The 16,724-nt window shown below is 40.9% G+C and overlaps 1 protein-coding gene and 2 pseudogenes across 1 annotated transcript; all 3 read left to right on the top strand.

Annotated features, from left to right (window-relative positions):
• Positions 1-6,180: 6,180 nt before the first annotated feature.
• Positions 6,181-10,557, top strand: LOC136549867 (glutamate receptor 2.7-like). Its single transcript, XM_066541289.1, has 3 exons — positions 6,181-6,496; positions 7,333-8,798; positions 9,279-10,557. Exons 2-3 carry the CDS (start codon positions 7,836-7,838, stop codon positions 9,648-9,650), a joined length of 1,335 nt encoding a protein of 444 aa, XP_066397386.1. The 5' UTR covers positions 6,181-6,496; positions 7,333-7,835; the 3' UTR covers positions 9,651-10,557.
• On the top strand, positions 10,555-13,422 carry LOC136548688 (uncharacterized; annotated as a pseudogene).
• On the top strand, positions 13,362-15,427 carry LOC136548687 (glutamate receptor 2.8-like; annotated as a pseudogene).
• Positions 15,428-16,724: the final 1,297 nt, after the last annotated feature.

Below are 16,724 nucleotides of genomic sequence, written 5' to 3'. Positions count from 1 at the left end.
CAACCGAGCAAATCTAAAGTTTATTTCCTGCTACCAATATCTGTCCTTGTTTTGTTTTCATAATTGTGTTAACCCAATTAAATTAAAAACTTATACTCGGAACTCTGATATGCAGGAGCAATCGACAATTCCAACACTGTATGTACACACATTGACAAATATGATACACCCATCCCAGATTTATGTGCTCTGTTTAAACCGAAGCCTCCAGTGAGGTAGTTTGGTCTCCTGTTAGTTCTGCATAGCTTGATTATGACTTCAACTTACCTACAAACGGTCTGCATGATGTGATGCAGCCTGACGAAAACTCAAGAAGAAAAAAAAATTCTTTCTTCCTCGCCCTCTCAACCACTGTGAGTTTTGCAGAAAGCATCACAAACTTTTATCAAGTTCAATGGCCCTTTTTGCAGCGGATTGATAGTTCCAATTCAGTTTTCTACCTACATTTGCAAGACCCAACCTGCAAAGATGGATTGACCAGCTCCAAGGAGGGCACGACAAAGCCGCGCCTGGTTTTCTAGTTTTTATTCTAATTTACCTCTTGGGGCCGGGGCTGATATGGCACCATGTAGAACGATTGACATGGCACCACATCTGCAAAAACTACCATCAATTTTGTCTAGGGATTAGCGTGCAAAAACAAATAGTTTCAAAAGTTGAGGAGGTGTTAAAAAACATTTTATAAATGAGGTAGGAAATCGGACGGCCGCAAAAGTTGAAGGAGTCAAAAAGACTTTTTCTTCATTATAAGGGTCTCAATTCACATGCTTTATTATAGTTGGGACTTAATTCGCATGTCTAGAATTTGAGGGTTTGCCTTCGTTTTCTCTTGTTTGTCTTTACTAGCGAATATGTACGTGTGGTAACAGAGTTTACATCTTGCATCATCTATTCTAATACGTTTTGGAATCAGTTGTATCGTGATTGGATGTGCGCTATTCTAACTCATATAAGCATAGGTTAGAAAGGACATTCGCGTGTCTAGAATTTGAGGATTTCTCTTCGTTTACTCTTTTTTTCTTTACTAGCGAATTTGTATGTGTCACAATAGAGTTTACATCTTACATCATATGTTCTAATATGTTTTGTAATCAGCTGTATTGTGGTTGGAGGTGCACTATTCTAACTCATATAAGTATGGGTTGTATTCTTGTAAGTTAAGGTCACTGATAGGACAATAAACTAATTAGAACTCTAATATCTAAGGGTAAAGTACACTTTTCAACATTCAACTCGTATTGAAGTTCGATTTTCAACCTTTAACTATGAAACCGGGTAACAGACACCCTCCCACTGTTAAAACTGGACAAATTTGGTCCTCGGCTGGCTTCAAAAGCGATTTTCTATTTTCTAATAATAATAAAAATCCGGTTCGATCTCTATAAGTTCATAATTAATTTATTTTAAATTATAAAAATATGAAACTAGTTCATGTTTTCTTCTAAAAATGTTATATATATGTTGATGTTATATTAAAAATTGTTTAGATCTTACTTGTTTTAAATAAATAACAAGCGTGACCAGGCGCGGATGCACACAGCTGTACCCCCAAAATTTCTAGAAAAATACTTATATGTACCCTTTAATACATTGTATATATAATACGTTGTTTTCTGGTTGTCCGGTATGGCAGGCCGACGAGCAATCCGCAAGAGCACACTACACCATGCCCTCCCCCACCGGCATTTATTTTAGATCAGAAAAATATAAAAACTAGTATTTTTTTTCTAAAAATGTTCTCTACTGGTTTATGGTCTATATATAGGCATTTAAAATTGGTCTATTTATGTTCCTATTGCTTTATTGATCGTTGTCACGCTTGTTATTTATTTAGAACAAGTAAGATCTAAATAATTTTAAATATAGCATCAACACACACACACACACACACACACACACACACACACACACACACACACACACATATATATATATATATATATATATATATATATATATATATATATATATATATATATATATATATAACATTTTTAGAAGAAAACATGAACTAGTTTCATATTTTTATAATTTAAAATAAATTAATTACAAATTTCTAGAGATCAAACCAGATTTTTATTATTATTAGAAAATAGAAAACCGCTTTTGAAATCAACCGAGAACCAAATTTGTCCGGTTTTGACAGTTGGAGGATGTCTGTTACTCGGTTTTATAGTTGAAGGTTAAAAATCGAACTTCAATACGAATTGAAGGTTGAAAAGTATACTTTACCCAATATCTAATTCATCATTTACTACTCTTAGGCCTGGTTTAGTTCCTCCTCTAAAAGTTTATACCATATCCCATCGAATGTTTGGACACATGCATGGAGTATTAAATATAGACTAAAAATAACTAAATGCACGGATTACGACTACTTTGTGAGACGAATCTTTTAAGCCTAATTAGTCCATGATTTGATAATAAAGTGCTACAGTAACACATGTGCTAATGACGGGTTAGTTAGGCTTAATAAATTCGTCTTGTAGTTTACTGACGGATTCTGTAATATATTTTTTTATTAGTATCCGAACACCACATGCGACACTCCATGTGACACCCGATGTGATACCTCAAAACTTTACACCCAGAACTAAACAAGGCCTTAGTAAAAATGGAATGTTATGCTCCATAGGATGGATGGGTATACGAACAGGCAAAGAGTGCAATGGACCAAATTTTGGAGGAAGAATTTTTTGCTATTTAATAATATGTTAGATATAGACAAGATTTCCCTTCTCCTTTCTTATCTTCAGTCCATGACAGTACCATGTAAAACAAGTTTACATATACCTAAGGGTGGGCCTTCCAGTAGTGCTATAGAGGGGACTACCAACCAGGATAAGGTCCAGTTTAGTTGCAAAAAATTTTGCAAAATTTTTCAAGATTCCCCGTCACATCGAATCTTTGGACGCATGCATGAAGCATTAAATATAAATAAAAAATAAAACTAATTACACAGTTTAGACGAAATCCACGAGACGAATCTTTTAAGCCTAATTAGACTATGATTGGACACTAATTGCCAAATAACAACGAAAACTGCTACAATACCATTTTGCCAAAATTTTCGGATCTAAACAAGCCCTAAGATCAAACTTGGTTCTATGAATGTAATTGTGTTTGAGAACCATGAAGGACCGGTTGTCATTGGAAATCTGGTTACATACTCAGCCAAAGAATGCGGATTTTTCTTCTAAAACAAACAAAAATGAGTTGGCAGGATCAACCCAAATATAGTATTCACTCCATCCAATCACACAAGGACATGCATCCATCTTTTGCCAGAACCTGATACTAAACAAATACTTCCTCCATTCTAAATTACTAGATGATACTCCGCGCATTACTGTGGAAATTTGTTAGTAATCTACTGTACCTAAATAGGAGTAATATATGTAGGATATGATGAGATAAAGAATAATATGTTTTTTTGCGAAAAAAGAATAATATGTTTTTATAAGGAAATTGGATTATTATATGACAAAAAGAGAAAAACACCAACTACTTATGTGGAAGCTATAAAAACTTCTCGTTGTACAGCTTATCAATTAGCAAGTAGCACATGACTACACAGAGAACACGCCTTGAAGAATTAGATGGCACAATAATGTTTATATTAGGAAAAAAACAAATGGGTTTTCACATCTAACTTCAATCAACCTTTTTCTGATTTTGAATTTTTGCATGTCCCCTTCCCCAACGGCAAGATAAAAAAAAAACTTTACATACTTAAATAAAGTTGAAAAAATGAAAAATGATTGAACCGTGCCATTATCCACAGCAGCATGCGGCTGCTCCCTCATATATTCATCCCGTGACCGAATCCCCTTCTCTTCCCTTCGTGAAGCAGGTGAGCAACATTAGATGACATAGGCACAGAGAAGATCGACTCTTTGCCAACAGTTATGCGGGCTTCTATGATAGAAAGAAAAGAAATAGACGCCCGAAAGCCCAACCTCATTTTTTCCGTCATCGTTGCCTCTTTCTTTCTTTGTTCCGGGCGACTACTAATTTGTTCCACCACCGCACCGCACTAACGGTTGATGGGATCGAGGAGACCCTTCAGCTACAACCGCATGGCATGACTTCATCGTGAATCGCGAGTGTAGTGACTCGTGGGGCCTTAGGATGACGTGGCTTCATGAAATCACACAGAAATAGCCGGTAAGGATTTCCTATTTAGGTATAGTAGGTATAGTAGATAAGTCGTTCTGGGTTTTTTTTTTTTAGATACATAGGTTTTATCATTTATCTAGACATAATTTATATCTAGTACATAAAAAAAAGATATATCTAGAAAAACTAGAAGTGACTTATAATTTGGAATGGAGATAGTAGCATTTAACATACCACATCCGAAATTAGGATAAGGGAGTAGAAAAATGAACTAGTTTTCCTTTAGTGGGAGTTTGTTTAAAACAAAGGCTTAACTGCTTAAGGCAAAATGATATTCTGGTCGTTCCCAGTCGTAGTATCCACGAGCATCACCAAAAGCCACAAGGGAAGTTTCACTGCACTTGCACCAATACCAAATAAGTTGTAAGAACATGCTTCAACTTACAGGTCTTCAGCATCCTATTTCAACGCGACGTGAAACACAGTTCAATGAGACGAAAAGGAAAACAAATGCCATGCGACTGTAACCTCCCAGGCAATGAGGCCTTTGAAAAGTAGCAGCAGTAACTAAGAAACCACCAGGAATCCTGAAAGAAAAGGAAAGGGCAGAAAACACCAACAGGGAGAGCAGACAAGTGCTGCTTTCGACGGGAACAGAGAACAAGACAGGTTTCAATAGAAGTCGGGTAGTCAAAGAAAGACCTGACAAAGTGCAGTTCAAAATTACACGAGACATGGCAATATTTGGTTCGAGGAATCGAACCATTCTAGAATATTTGATTTGAAAAATCCATTTAAAATAAGGTGATACATCATAACGACTCTATTACTCAAATTTGGTGGAATGACTTCGTTCCTCAAACCAGTACTAATTATAAGTTTGTGAGGAATGAGGTGATGATACATCTACTCATTTTATTTTACAAACCAAATAAAAAAGTGAGATGTGAGAAAATGGACTAACCTATTCTCAAACCAAACACTCTGTAAGGAAACTCATGCATCTCCACAAATAATGCACCAGCGCAGAAAGGTTCTTCTGCAAACCTCATATATAGCCACAGCAGTTAGGATCACAATGATCCTGGCCTTGGCATTCAGCGCTGCAGTGCAGAGTGATCATGGACGGTCACGGCCCACGGTTGGCTGCTGCTCGGTAAGGGACTGAGGATGCCCGTCATTGTGAGACAACCAAAAAGTATTGAGACCGTAGCTGAAAATGAAAATACAGCATCCCCTCGAAGCACACAGATACAGAAATTCAGCATATCCTTTATTTCAAAAGCTCCCTCCAGGTAAATAACTTTACTCATACGGTTATCACATTAGTTCAATGATACTGACTTTCTCTGACCGTTACCGCCTCCAAGAAAAATATTCAAATACAGCATTCCGTCGAAGCACCCAGGCACAGAAATTCAGCGTAACCTTCCTTTATTTCGAAAGCTCTCTCCAGGCCTGTTCGCTTGCTCGTAAACGATCGTAAATTTCCAGCCAGGAACAGTGTTTTTCTCTCATACCAAACCAACCAGCAGTAAATAATCCACGATCGTTTACGGCCTCCCGAACAGGCTGTCAGTCTCCCAGTTCCAATCGTAGTACTATTCTATCGCCAACGAAATGTCAAATTCATGAGGACTTGCTGCCATGGAACATTGTGGTGAGACCATGCTTCAACTTGCAGGAACGTAGGTTCCGTTTCAAGGGGGAGGAAGATTGGTCATCAGCTTACTATTCCAACATGCTAAAATGTCAGTGAGGGAGAACCAAATAAGACACCATCAGACTGGACAACCTCATAGGCAGTGAGCCTTTGAAAAGTAAGAGAGAGCCAAGCCAGAATTGACGAGCATGGTGGAAAAAGACAGGGAAGAAAACCTCAGCTGGGAGAGCATACACAAAAGTTCTCGGACAGGACCCACAAAGAAGAGACAGATTTTGATCAAATCGAAGTCAAGCAATCTTACGGAGACTTGAGAGCAAAATTCAGTTCAACAGACATTAAAAGCAGGGAGCTTCCTTATTTATTTATTTTCTAGTTTTAATTAAACCGGACAAAATTGATGTATAAATAGTGCACCAATTCATAAAGATTTATTTACAAACAGCATGCCACAAGAGATGGCAGCAGCAGTTAGGATCATAATGCTCCTGTTCTTGGCATTCAGCTATGAAGTTACGCTAGGGGTTACAGAAAATAAAGTAGAAAAATTCCATGTGGGAGTGGTACTTGATTTGGGGACACCAGTGGGGAAGGTAGCACGCACAAGCATTTCAATTGCTGTGGAAGATTTCTATGCTGTCCATCCGAACTACACTCGGCTTGTCCTCCATGTCAGGGATTCCATGAGTAATGATGTCCAGGCTGCAGCTGCAGGTAAATTACATGCTCGGCTATGGACTGACGTTCTATTGTTTTTGCATTTATTATTTTGGAAGTTTGATCTTTTGGACAAAAAGTGAATCTGGAATAGTCTATAAAGAATTAAAGATGTTGTGTTCCATTTGTGTTGTTGCACTAATTAAACAGATATCCCTATATGAAAATGAGAAGGCAGAAGGGTGCTTCAATCTAATCAAATAATTAGCCAATTTCATGACTACTTATGTTGTAATATGGGGATAATTATTAAACAATTATATATGAACTTTTTCAACTAGACCATTGCAGAATTCCAGCATGTACTTAGAAGGGATCTATCTGTAGTGGTTTTGATGCAGAAAACAAGCTGCATCGATGCATTAGATGAAGCATATGGTTTTTTTCCCTGAAATGGTACAGTTTGAAGACTGTTGAAATTTGAAAATCACTTATGCATGGCAAACATGGTATGTTTGTATCTAGTGTCAATCACTTTTGAAATACTGTAGGCCGATTTACCCACAGTTACTTCGTTGACTGTAATGCATCAGCACAGAGAAAAAAAAAACTCAATGTCATTGCATTTTCAAGTTGAAATGAATTTAATGGTACCTTCATATGCTGATATGACAGTACATGTAACTTTTCTAACATGTAGTTTCAGATTTGGGAGATAACCAACAAATAAAGGAAAAAAGAGGGGGGGAGGGGCAGCAGGCGTAGATGTTGAACTTAAATGCTTGAAAAGATCTGACCAACAGAACCACCCAATTCATTGCTATTAATTATATCTGAACAATACACTGAATGAATTCTAGTAATCAATCCTATCTCTACATCCAATTTTACAGTTATTGACTTGCTGGAGAAGTACAATGTCCAAGCTATCATTGGACCACAGAAATCTTCTCAAACTGTGTTTGTATCAGCTCTTGGAAATAAGTGTCAAGTCCCAATTATCTCATTCACAGCAAGAAGCGCATATTTATCTTCCCATTACCTTCCCTATTTTGTTCGAGCAACAGTGAATGACTCTGCACAAGTGAGTAGCATCACCTCCATAATCAAAACTTATGGATGAAGAGAGGTGGTGCCTATCTACATGGACAACGATCAGCCTGTTCGTTTGGCTGTGGCTTGTCGTAAACGATCGTAAATTTCCAGTCGGAACAGTATTTTTCTCTCACACAAACCAGCCAGCAGTACTTCTTCACGAACCAGCAACGATGACGGTAAAGGTATTATTGCAGACCTTGTCGATGTCCTCGAAGGAATAGATGTCCATGTTCCCTACCGGAGAGTGATAGATGAATCAGCAACAGGTGAACAAATTACCCAAGAACTCTACAAGTTGATGACAATGCAAACAAGGGTCTTTGTGGTGCACATGTCCCCATCTTTGGGCTCCCTTTTCTTCACAAAAGCAAAGGAAATTTGGATGATGAGCGAGGGGTTTGTATGGATTATAACAGATCGACTAGCAAATCTCATTGATTTACTAAATCCTTCAGTCATGGAAGCAATGAATGGTGCCTTGGGGGTCGAGTCCTATGTTCCTAAATCAATAGAACTTGATAGCTTCACCATGAGATGGTATATGAGGTCACGAAATGATCATCCAAATGACCCAACATTGAAATTAAACATCTTTGGACTATGGAGCTATGATACGATCTGGGGGTTAGCTCAAGCAGCAGAAAAGGCCAAGATTACTCAAGCAAAATTTCTGAGACAAGCAAAATTTCTGAGACCACCTGCACTGAAAAACTCTACAAGTTTGGGAGCCTTGAAAAAATCAAGAAATGGTCCAGCAATCCTAAAGGCACTCTTGCAAAATAAATTTGAAGGTTTAAGTGGTTACTTTGACCTTTCGGATGGGCAGCTGCAAGTTTCCAAGTTTCAAATAATAAATGTAGTTGGACAAGCACGGAGAGTGATTGGTTTTTGGACTGCACAAAATGGACTGTCACAGCAATTAGACCAAAGGTCAAACATAAAATACTGGAACACCACACATGATCCGAAAATTGTGATTTGGCCAGACGAATCTACGAAGATCCCAAGGGGCTGGAAAATCCCAACAAATGGGAAGAAGCTTCAAGTTGGTGTAGTCACAGGAAATAAATATAAAAAATACATAGACGTTGTTGAAGATTCCATCACAGGTGTGATTAAAGCAAGTGGCATTGCAATTGATGTTTTTGAGGAGGCAGTAAAGAGACTTCCTTATGCACTCCCTTATGAATATGTAGTATTTAACATCGCAAAGAATTCAAGTTCAAGCTACGATGATTTTGTCAATCAAGTTTACCTTAAGGTAAGAATATATTGGTTTTCTTTTCAAGTTGAAACTATAATTTCACGCATTATGCTTCACAAGATCTGATATTTCCAATACCATGTTGTTATTTCAAATAAATTTAAATTTCTTACTGTTTATACAGCATGCTAGTTTAGTGGATGATGTAAATACCATAATAGAAGAAAAGCTATCTATAAGCCCTTTGTCATTCTTATTGTAGATGAAATGAAAACAACGGATGCCATGTACTGGCATAACACATAATTGCAATCTTCTGTATTTTATTACGTACTGTCATAAATACGTTTCAATATTGCTGAGGTAAATCATTTTGCTTTATTAAGACATAAATGCTCAACCTTGCAAATTAAACATCAGAATTTAATTTTCGCTATATAGTCCTACCTCTGATTACATAGAGGTTATATGTTTTCTTGTTTAATTTGTTCCCCTTTACGGCTCATGGTTAAACAATTTTCTTTTGCACCCTGACAGAAATATGATATAGCAGTTGGAGACATAACAATTAGGTACAACAGAAGTTTGTACGTTGACTTCACTCAGCCATACACAGAATCAGGGATAGCAATGGTTGTTCCTGTCAGGGAAAGCATAAACAAGAATACATGGATTTTCCTGAAGCCACTCACACCTGGCATGTGGATTGGGACCATAATACTCTTTATCTACACAGGCATTGTGATATGGTTGTTAGAGCTTCTAGGCAACAACAAGGCTATTCATGGTCCAGTTCCCCGACAACTAGGTACGAGGATATATTTTTCCCTGTTTGAAGAGAGTGAGTGCCTTAGCGTAACTCCGTTTCCAGTAAATTATTGGATATTTATAGCTCAATGGTCAAGTTGATATACCCTTTTTCTTACTTAGTCAATGTCATGCACAAGTTTTCACAACTCAGAAAAAGAAATGTGTAATGTTATATGGTTTCCACCAAATGCACTGAGTTCACAAGACATGTTTGGAAGGGCAGGCCTGGTGCAAGTGGTAGAGTCTTACCGCCTGTGACCGGAAGGTCCTGGGTTCGAGTCGCGGTCTCCTCGCATTGCACAGGCGAGGGCAAGGCTTGCCACTGACACCCTTCCCCAGACCCCGCACAGAAGGGGAGCTCTCTGCACTGAGTACGCCCTTCATAAGACATGTTTGATGCAGTGTTTTTAGATCGGACGACTAATCGCGATTAATCGTGATTAGTCGTCCTTATCGTAACTAGGTGCTCGATAAGGGCCCTCGATTAGTTTAGACCGATTAGAAACCTTATCGTCTGATAAGTTACGACTAATCACGATTAGTCGTCCGATCAGACTAGCCGGACGACTAGTTGGGTAGGGAGAATTCGGCCCAGCTAAAGAATTCGGCCCACCTTTAGCTGGCCCATTAGGGTAAGAAGAAGAGGAGTGAGTGAGTGACCTAGTGAAGGAGTTGCAGCCGCCGCACATTTCTAGCTCCCGCTCGGCACATTTCCAGCTCTCGCTCTAGCTCTGCTCTCTCTCGCAGCCGCCGGCACCTCCACCCGCGTCTCCTCCGCCTGTGGCCTGCCTCTCTGGATCTCCCTCGTCGGCGTCCGCAACTCCGTCCGCGCCCCTCGCCGGCGTCCGCAGCTCCGCCCGCGCCTCCACCTCCGCTCGCTCCTGTCTCCTCCCGTGCCGGAACCCAGTAGCTCCGCCCGCCTCTGAGGCTCTGTCGCTCTGAGCTCCTTCCTCGACGCCTGGAGGACGAACACGGGAGGCCTCAAGCATCAAGATGAGCCACCACTCTGCCTCCTCTGAAGGTTATTGTCTATGTCTGCTACTCTGCTGCTGTGTATTGCCTGTTGCCACCAATTTGTGACACATTTGTGTGGCTGTGCCGCTCTGCAGAGGATGCTCGACGGCGTGCAGTTGTTGAGGTAATTCTACCTGAGAATGAAGCTGTCTCAGGAGGGGCTGCCTCAGCGTCGTCAGCTGCTCCAACTGAAGCATCTCTGATAGCTCAAGCGATAGCTAAATTGCCGCCAGATCTTGCTGCCATGGCTGAAGATAAGAAGAGGAAGGCAAAATCATAAGATCCTGGATGGAAATATGGGTTTTGGACAGACATAGGGAAGAAAGAGTTCATCCAATGTATTTTCTGCAAAAAGGTTGTCCCTGCAGGCATTAAAAGGTTCAAGCAACACCTTGCTGGGGGCTATTCTGATGCAGTGAAATGTGGTGAAGCACCTGAACTAGTTAGGCGTGAGATGAATGGTTACTTGGTCACAAGGTCAAGGACTCAGGTTCAGGTACCTACGGACACTGGGGTGGAGACAGAAACAGATCAAGGTGGAGGTGGTGCTTCTGCTGCTGCTGAAAATGAACCAAATGCTAGGACAAAGTCGAAGCAAGTTCCAAGTTCTGGGACAAAATCAAAGCAAGCGAAAAAGATAGCTCAAGCATCAATCACGAACTTTGTGGTTTCTGCTCCACCAAAACCTCAAACACAGAAGCATTCCAAGTCAGTGAGTTCTTTGCTTTGCAAGAGTCCAGAAGAAGTGGTTGCAGAAAGGCACAAGTCCAAGATGTCACAGCCCACTCTTGAGTACTCCACAAAGAGCAAGGAAGCAAAGCAAATTGTAGATGACCATGTGGCTGATTTTTTTTATGAGAATGGAATACCATTGAATGCTATTAACTCAAGAAGCTGGGAGATTATGCTTGAGTCCATTGGGCAATATGGTCCTGGGTATCGCTCACCTTCATACCATGAGATTAGGAATCCACTACTTGATAGGGCAGTGAACAAGACAAAGGAGCTGAGAAAGAAGCATGAGGACGCTTGGAAGGAATATGGCTGCACAATCATGTCAGATGGATGTACTGACACTAGCCACCGTCATCTCATCAACTTTGTTGCGAATAGCCCAGCTGGAACATTCTTCTTAGGTTCAGTTGACGCTTCAAGTGAGATAGCCAATGCTTCTATGTTAGCAGACTTGTTAGAGAAACAAATTGACAAGGTTGGGAAGGAGTATGTGGTGCAAATTGTCACAGATAATGGATCAAACTACAAGGCTGCTGGAAGAATTCTTATGGAGAGGATCCCAACTTTGTTTTGGACACCATGTGCTGCCCACTGTTTGGATTTGATGATGGAGGACATTGGGAAGATACCTGAGTTTAGCTCTTGCATTAATTCGGCTAAGAAGGTGTGTAGGTTTCTCTACAAGCATGGGAGGATTCTGGATCTTATGCAAGAGAAGATTGGTGGTGATCTTGTGAGGCCTGCTGTTACTCGCTTTGCTACTTCCTATCTCACATTAGCAAGCATGCATAAGAACAAACAGGGGCTGAGGAGTTTGTTTGTGATTGAGGAATGGCATTCCAACAGCTTGTCAAAAAGTGCTGAAGGGCGGCAGGCTGGCTGAGAACACAATCATTTCCATACCATTTTGGACAAAAGTGGAGTACTGTATAAAAGCAACACAACCCCTTCTCATTGCTATGAGGATAGCAGATGGTGATGAAACACCAGCAGCTCCTGAGATAATGGCAGCAATGGATGTTGCAAAGAAGACCATCAAGGAAACTTTGCGAGACAAATCATCATTACTGAATAATGTAATGGAATGGTATAACAAGAGATGGGAGAACCAGATGGAGCAAAAACTATATGGAGCAGCCCTCTTCTTGAATCCTGGAAAGTACTTTTGCCATAAAGGAAAAGGATAGGAGACAAGCTACAAAACTAAGGTGCATGTTTAATGACATTATATGGAAGATGGTGCCTGATGAGAGTGAAGCGAGGAAAATAAGCAAGCAAGCTGATGATTATGACAGGACTGAGGGTGAATGTTTCTCAAAGAGATTAGCAATAGTGGAGAGAAATAGCAAAAATCCTAGTAAGTAATGAGCAGTTCAGTAGTCAGCACTTTCTTTTAATTAAGCTATAATTCTCTATGTGATGAGCTACTCATTATATTATTGTTTTGCTTGTAATCTACAACTACAGTTCTATGGTGGGATGCTTTTGGTGGCCTTGCATTCGAGCTACAGAGTTTAGCAAAACGAACAGTTCGGCGTCTGGTTGTGAGCGCAACTGGAGCGCTTTTGCTCATGTAAGTGCAATTTCTATGGCTGCAGGTGCATACTAATGCATTCTTATATGCTGCAGCCATCTAATGAATTTGCTCCTATTTTCTATGGCTGCAGGTGCATACTAAAAAGAGGAACCGTTTGGAGCACATTAGGTTGAATAAGTTGGTATTTGTTAGCTGCAACCGTAAGATGACATTCAGGTTTCAGAAAATTCGTGAGCTCGGTTCTAAAGGCAAGAAATCCAACCCATTGCTGCTAGAAGAGTTTCAATGGGAAAATGAGTGGGTAGACATCAATTGTGACCCAGTTCATGCATCTAATGGCAGTGATATGCTTTGGACACATGTTGATGAAGTTGTTGGTGCAACCGACCAGCTTAGAGGCCGCAATATGCCTAGGGCTGCTGCTGCTCGTGCGAGGAATACTGTCACCCGCACATATGGGAGGAATAACAAAAGGAAGTGTCCAAGTCCAAAGTCAGATGCACCAGCAACTTAAAGCAGTGATCATGAAGAAGAGGAAAACAGAGTTGCACCAGAACAGCCACAAGGTGCAAGTGCAACAGATGAAGAAATGGAGGACCAGGGAGGGGAGGAAGACTCAGGCGGACCTGCAACAAATGATGGAAATGAAGACTTACATGTGGACACAGATTTACTTCTCTAGATGGCTGAATTGCTGGTTCTATGGATCAGTGGACTGGATGTTTAGAACTATTTCCATTTCAGACTTAAGAACTTGTTTAAGTTTATTAGTTTACTTATGTTGTGTACTGCTATGCACAGTGTGCACTGTGCTAAACTGCTATTAGTTCTTATTTGTTAAATTTGTGTACTTGGTTAAGTTGTTTTGCCATGCGCTACTGTCTACTACTCTTTACATTTTCTTTAGTCTTTACAGTTTTGTTTTTCTGCTATTTTGCCTATTTAACTGATTATCTTCTTTCTTTGTAATTTCAATGCCTGAACCTTGATTGCTTCTGCTAGGTTTCAACTCTAGCCTATCCCAACTTGTTTGAGACTTAAAGTGTTGTTGTTGTTGTTGTCAAGTCAACAGTCAGCACTCACCATCAGGCATCAGCAAGCAGCAAGCAGCAGTTACAGGTAAGTGGCCAAATCACCATGATAATGTGCTTGCTTGCTTGCCTCCATTTACCTATTTATTATGGCCATGTTTACATATATTTACATCATATATATAGTATATACATGGTCGATCAGGCCATCTAGGCACAAGGACGACTAAATGTCCGACTAGCCGATTAGGACCGACTAATCGACCCTTATCGACGACTAATCGCGCTTAGTCGTCTGATCGGTGGTCATACGACTAGCCTCGATAATACGATCTGAAAACATTGGTCCGATGTCTTACAGCACAGATGTGATCAAACAGGGACAAATCATGTGCAGTTGTACTGAGAACTATCAAGCCAATACGAAATTTTACAAATGCAAGAAGGAATATATTACCATTTTATCACCGTATGCATGTAAAGATTAGCAAATCTGGACATAATGAATTATGTACTTTTTAACTTTGATTTATGCTATCTGAAAAGTATGTTAACTCTCTGCAGAAGAGAAGGTGAAACGCCTTATCTCTCGGATCGTGTTGATCATATGTCTGTTTTTTCTTCTGGTACTCAAGTCAAGCTACACTGAAAGCTTGACATGCATGCTAACTGTTCAACAGCTCCACCCAACTGTAACAAATGTCGAAGAACTTCTCAAAGCTGGAGAATGTTTTGGGTATCCTCATGGTTCCTACATCAAGGATCTTTTGGAAGAAATCGGCTTTGAGGTATCAAAGATCAAGCCCTATGAAAGCCCTGAAGATTTTCATGATGAGCTTTCCAGAGGATGCAAGAATGGTGGTGTTGCTGCACTTGTGGATGAAATCCCATACCTTAAACTATTCCTTACGGAGCATTGCAAGGGATACACCATGGTTGGACCAATATATAAGAATGCAGGTTTTGGATATGTAAGTTTAGCTATGTTTATTAAAATCACTTTGGCATAACCAAGTTCAAATTCAGCTTTATTCTAGTTTCCACAATGATGCATAATAGTCTGAGTTGGCTCATGATTTTTACAAGGGTACCTTCTTCCACAGGCACTTCGAAAGGGATCGCCAATAATAGGTGACATCTCACAAGCAATCTTCAACATAACAGGGGGAGACACTATAATTCAGATTGAGAAGAAATGGATAGGAGATCAAAACAACTGCCAAAATGTGGGCACCATCTCTAGTTCAGGCACACTCACCTTTGACAGTTTTGCAGGACCGATCATTGCTACTGGAGTTGCCTCAACCACCTCTCTTGTGGTCGCCTTAACAATTTATTTCTGCAAAAGCAAACAAGTAGAACATGAAAATGGTGGTTCAGATGACATCTTGCCACAAGGAGAAATTAAAGATGGTGGACATGCAGAAGGCCAGAGGCAAGAAGCCGGAGCAATAGAGATGCATGAACAAACAAACAAGCTTATGTACAGTGGATCCCTTGTCATTTACAGATGTGAAAGGATTTCTAGCCTGCCAGTATCAAGTTCGGCCAAATTTTAGCTCAGTTGAATTTGTAATTAAGCTTGTTAGAGCCGAATTGTTTTTCGCCAAGATCTAGCATGTTATCCTTACAGTTTGCTGAAGTGATCCTTACTCGATTTTTAAGCGTAAGACATTTCAGGTGACACTCCAAGACCGATTGGATTAGGCAGATGTGCAATCTAGTTGGCACAGCACCTGTCTTGCCTGCTTTCAGTCTTGGTACTCTCACCCCTCCTCCATTAGAAACCCAAAATCAGGATCACAAGTTGATAACCAAAGGAATCATGAGTTAATGAGCCCAAAGCCACTACAACATTCAGAGGAACGTTTTTGTTTCCTGTCAAGAAAAAGAACAACAGTTGAGAAAAAAAAATTAAACGTTTGCCTTTTAGCCCTAGGCCTAGCGGGATCTTTCCACATTTTATCAAGATAAAAGTGTTCAGATGGAGTACAAACAAGAGCCAAGTAATGTGAGACTCGAGTAACCTGCAAAGCCTTCGAGCACCTCAGGCGGAAAGGATCCCAGAGGCGGCTGACCGCCCATCAAAGCAATTTCTACTCGGAATCAGGCAGATTGAAGAATAAAGTGACGAATGTTAGCAAAATAAAACGAATAAAACAGAGTAAGGGGTCTCGTGGGTTGGATAGTTACCTTATTGCTCGCTCAAAGCCAGAGCCAGAGCCAGAGCCATCTCAGTGCTAGCACGATGCAGAGTTCAGCAACCTGAAACGTGGGAACCGCCTATCTGATTGCAAGAAAGTTGTTAGGCTGCGAAGCACGGTAGGGCTACGCGGCGGGACGCAGAGGTGGAGGAGTGCAGCGGACCGGCCGCCGGCGCCCAGCGGCGGAAGTTGTGGCGGAAGTCGTGCCGCTCATAGGCCCACGGTATGGGCCCGAGGTGCCAGTAGCTAAAGTCCTTCTGGGCCACGAGTGGGCCAAAATCGATGGGCTCGATGGAAAACTTCTTAGCGGAGTATACATTGCTCTGGGGCTAGGCATGGTCGCACACGGAGTCACACGGCCTCGCTCACAGTGGTGGTCCGGGTGCAGCCTGCGTGTGTGGTTCGCGCTGCACCTGCACGCGATGTATAATGCGACGCGACTGTGGGTGTGAGGAGGACCGGTCGCTCGGCGGCTGGGAGGCATGATGAACAGTACTACGACGCTTTGCGAGGGCACGGTCTGGTCCTACGCTGTCTGCTTCGCCTGGGACAAACCAAACAAGACAAGTGCGAGCACGATGGCCGTCGGTCAGCGTGGAGATGGGACCCATCCTTATTTTCCTTAACCAGCGTACATCACCTAGCTAGTCCG

The sequence above is a fragment of the Miscanthus floridulus genome, chromosome 4, assembly GCF_019320115.1.
Source record: "Miscanthus floridulus cultivar M001 chromosome 4, ASM1932011v1, whole genome shotgun sequence".
NCBI lineage: Eukaryota > Viridiplantae > Streptophyta > Magnoliopsida > Poales > Poaceae > Miscanthus > Miscanthus floridulus.
Note: the sequence above shows the minus strand (reverse complement) of the source record. Positions and strands in the feature narration are given on the sequence as shown.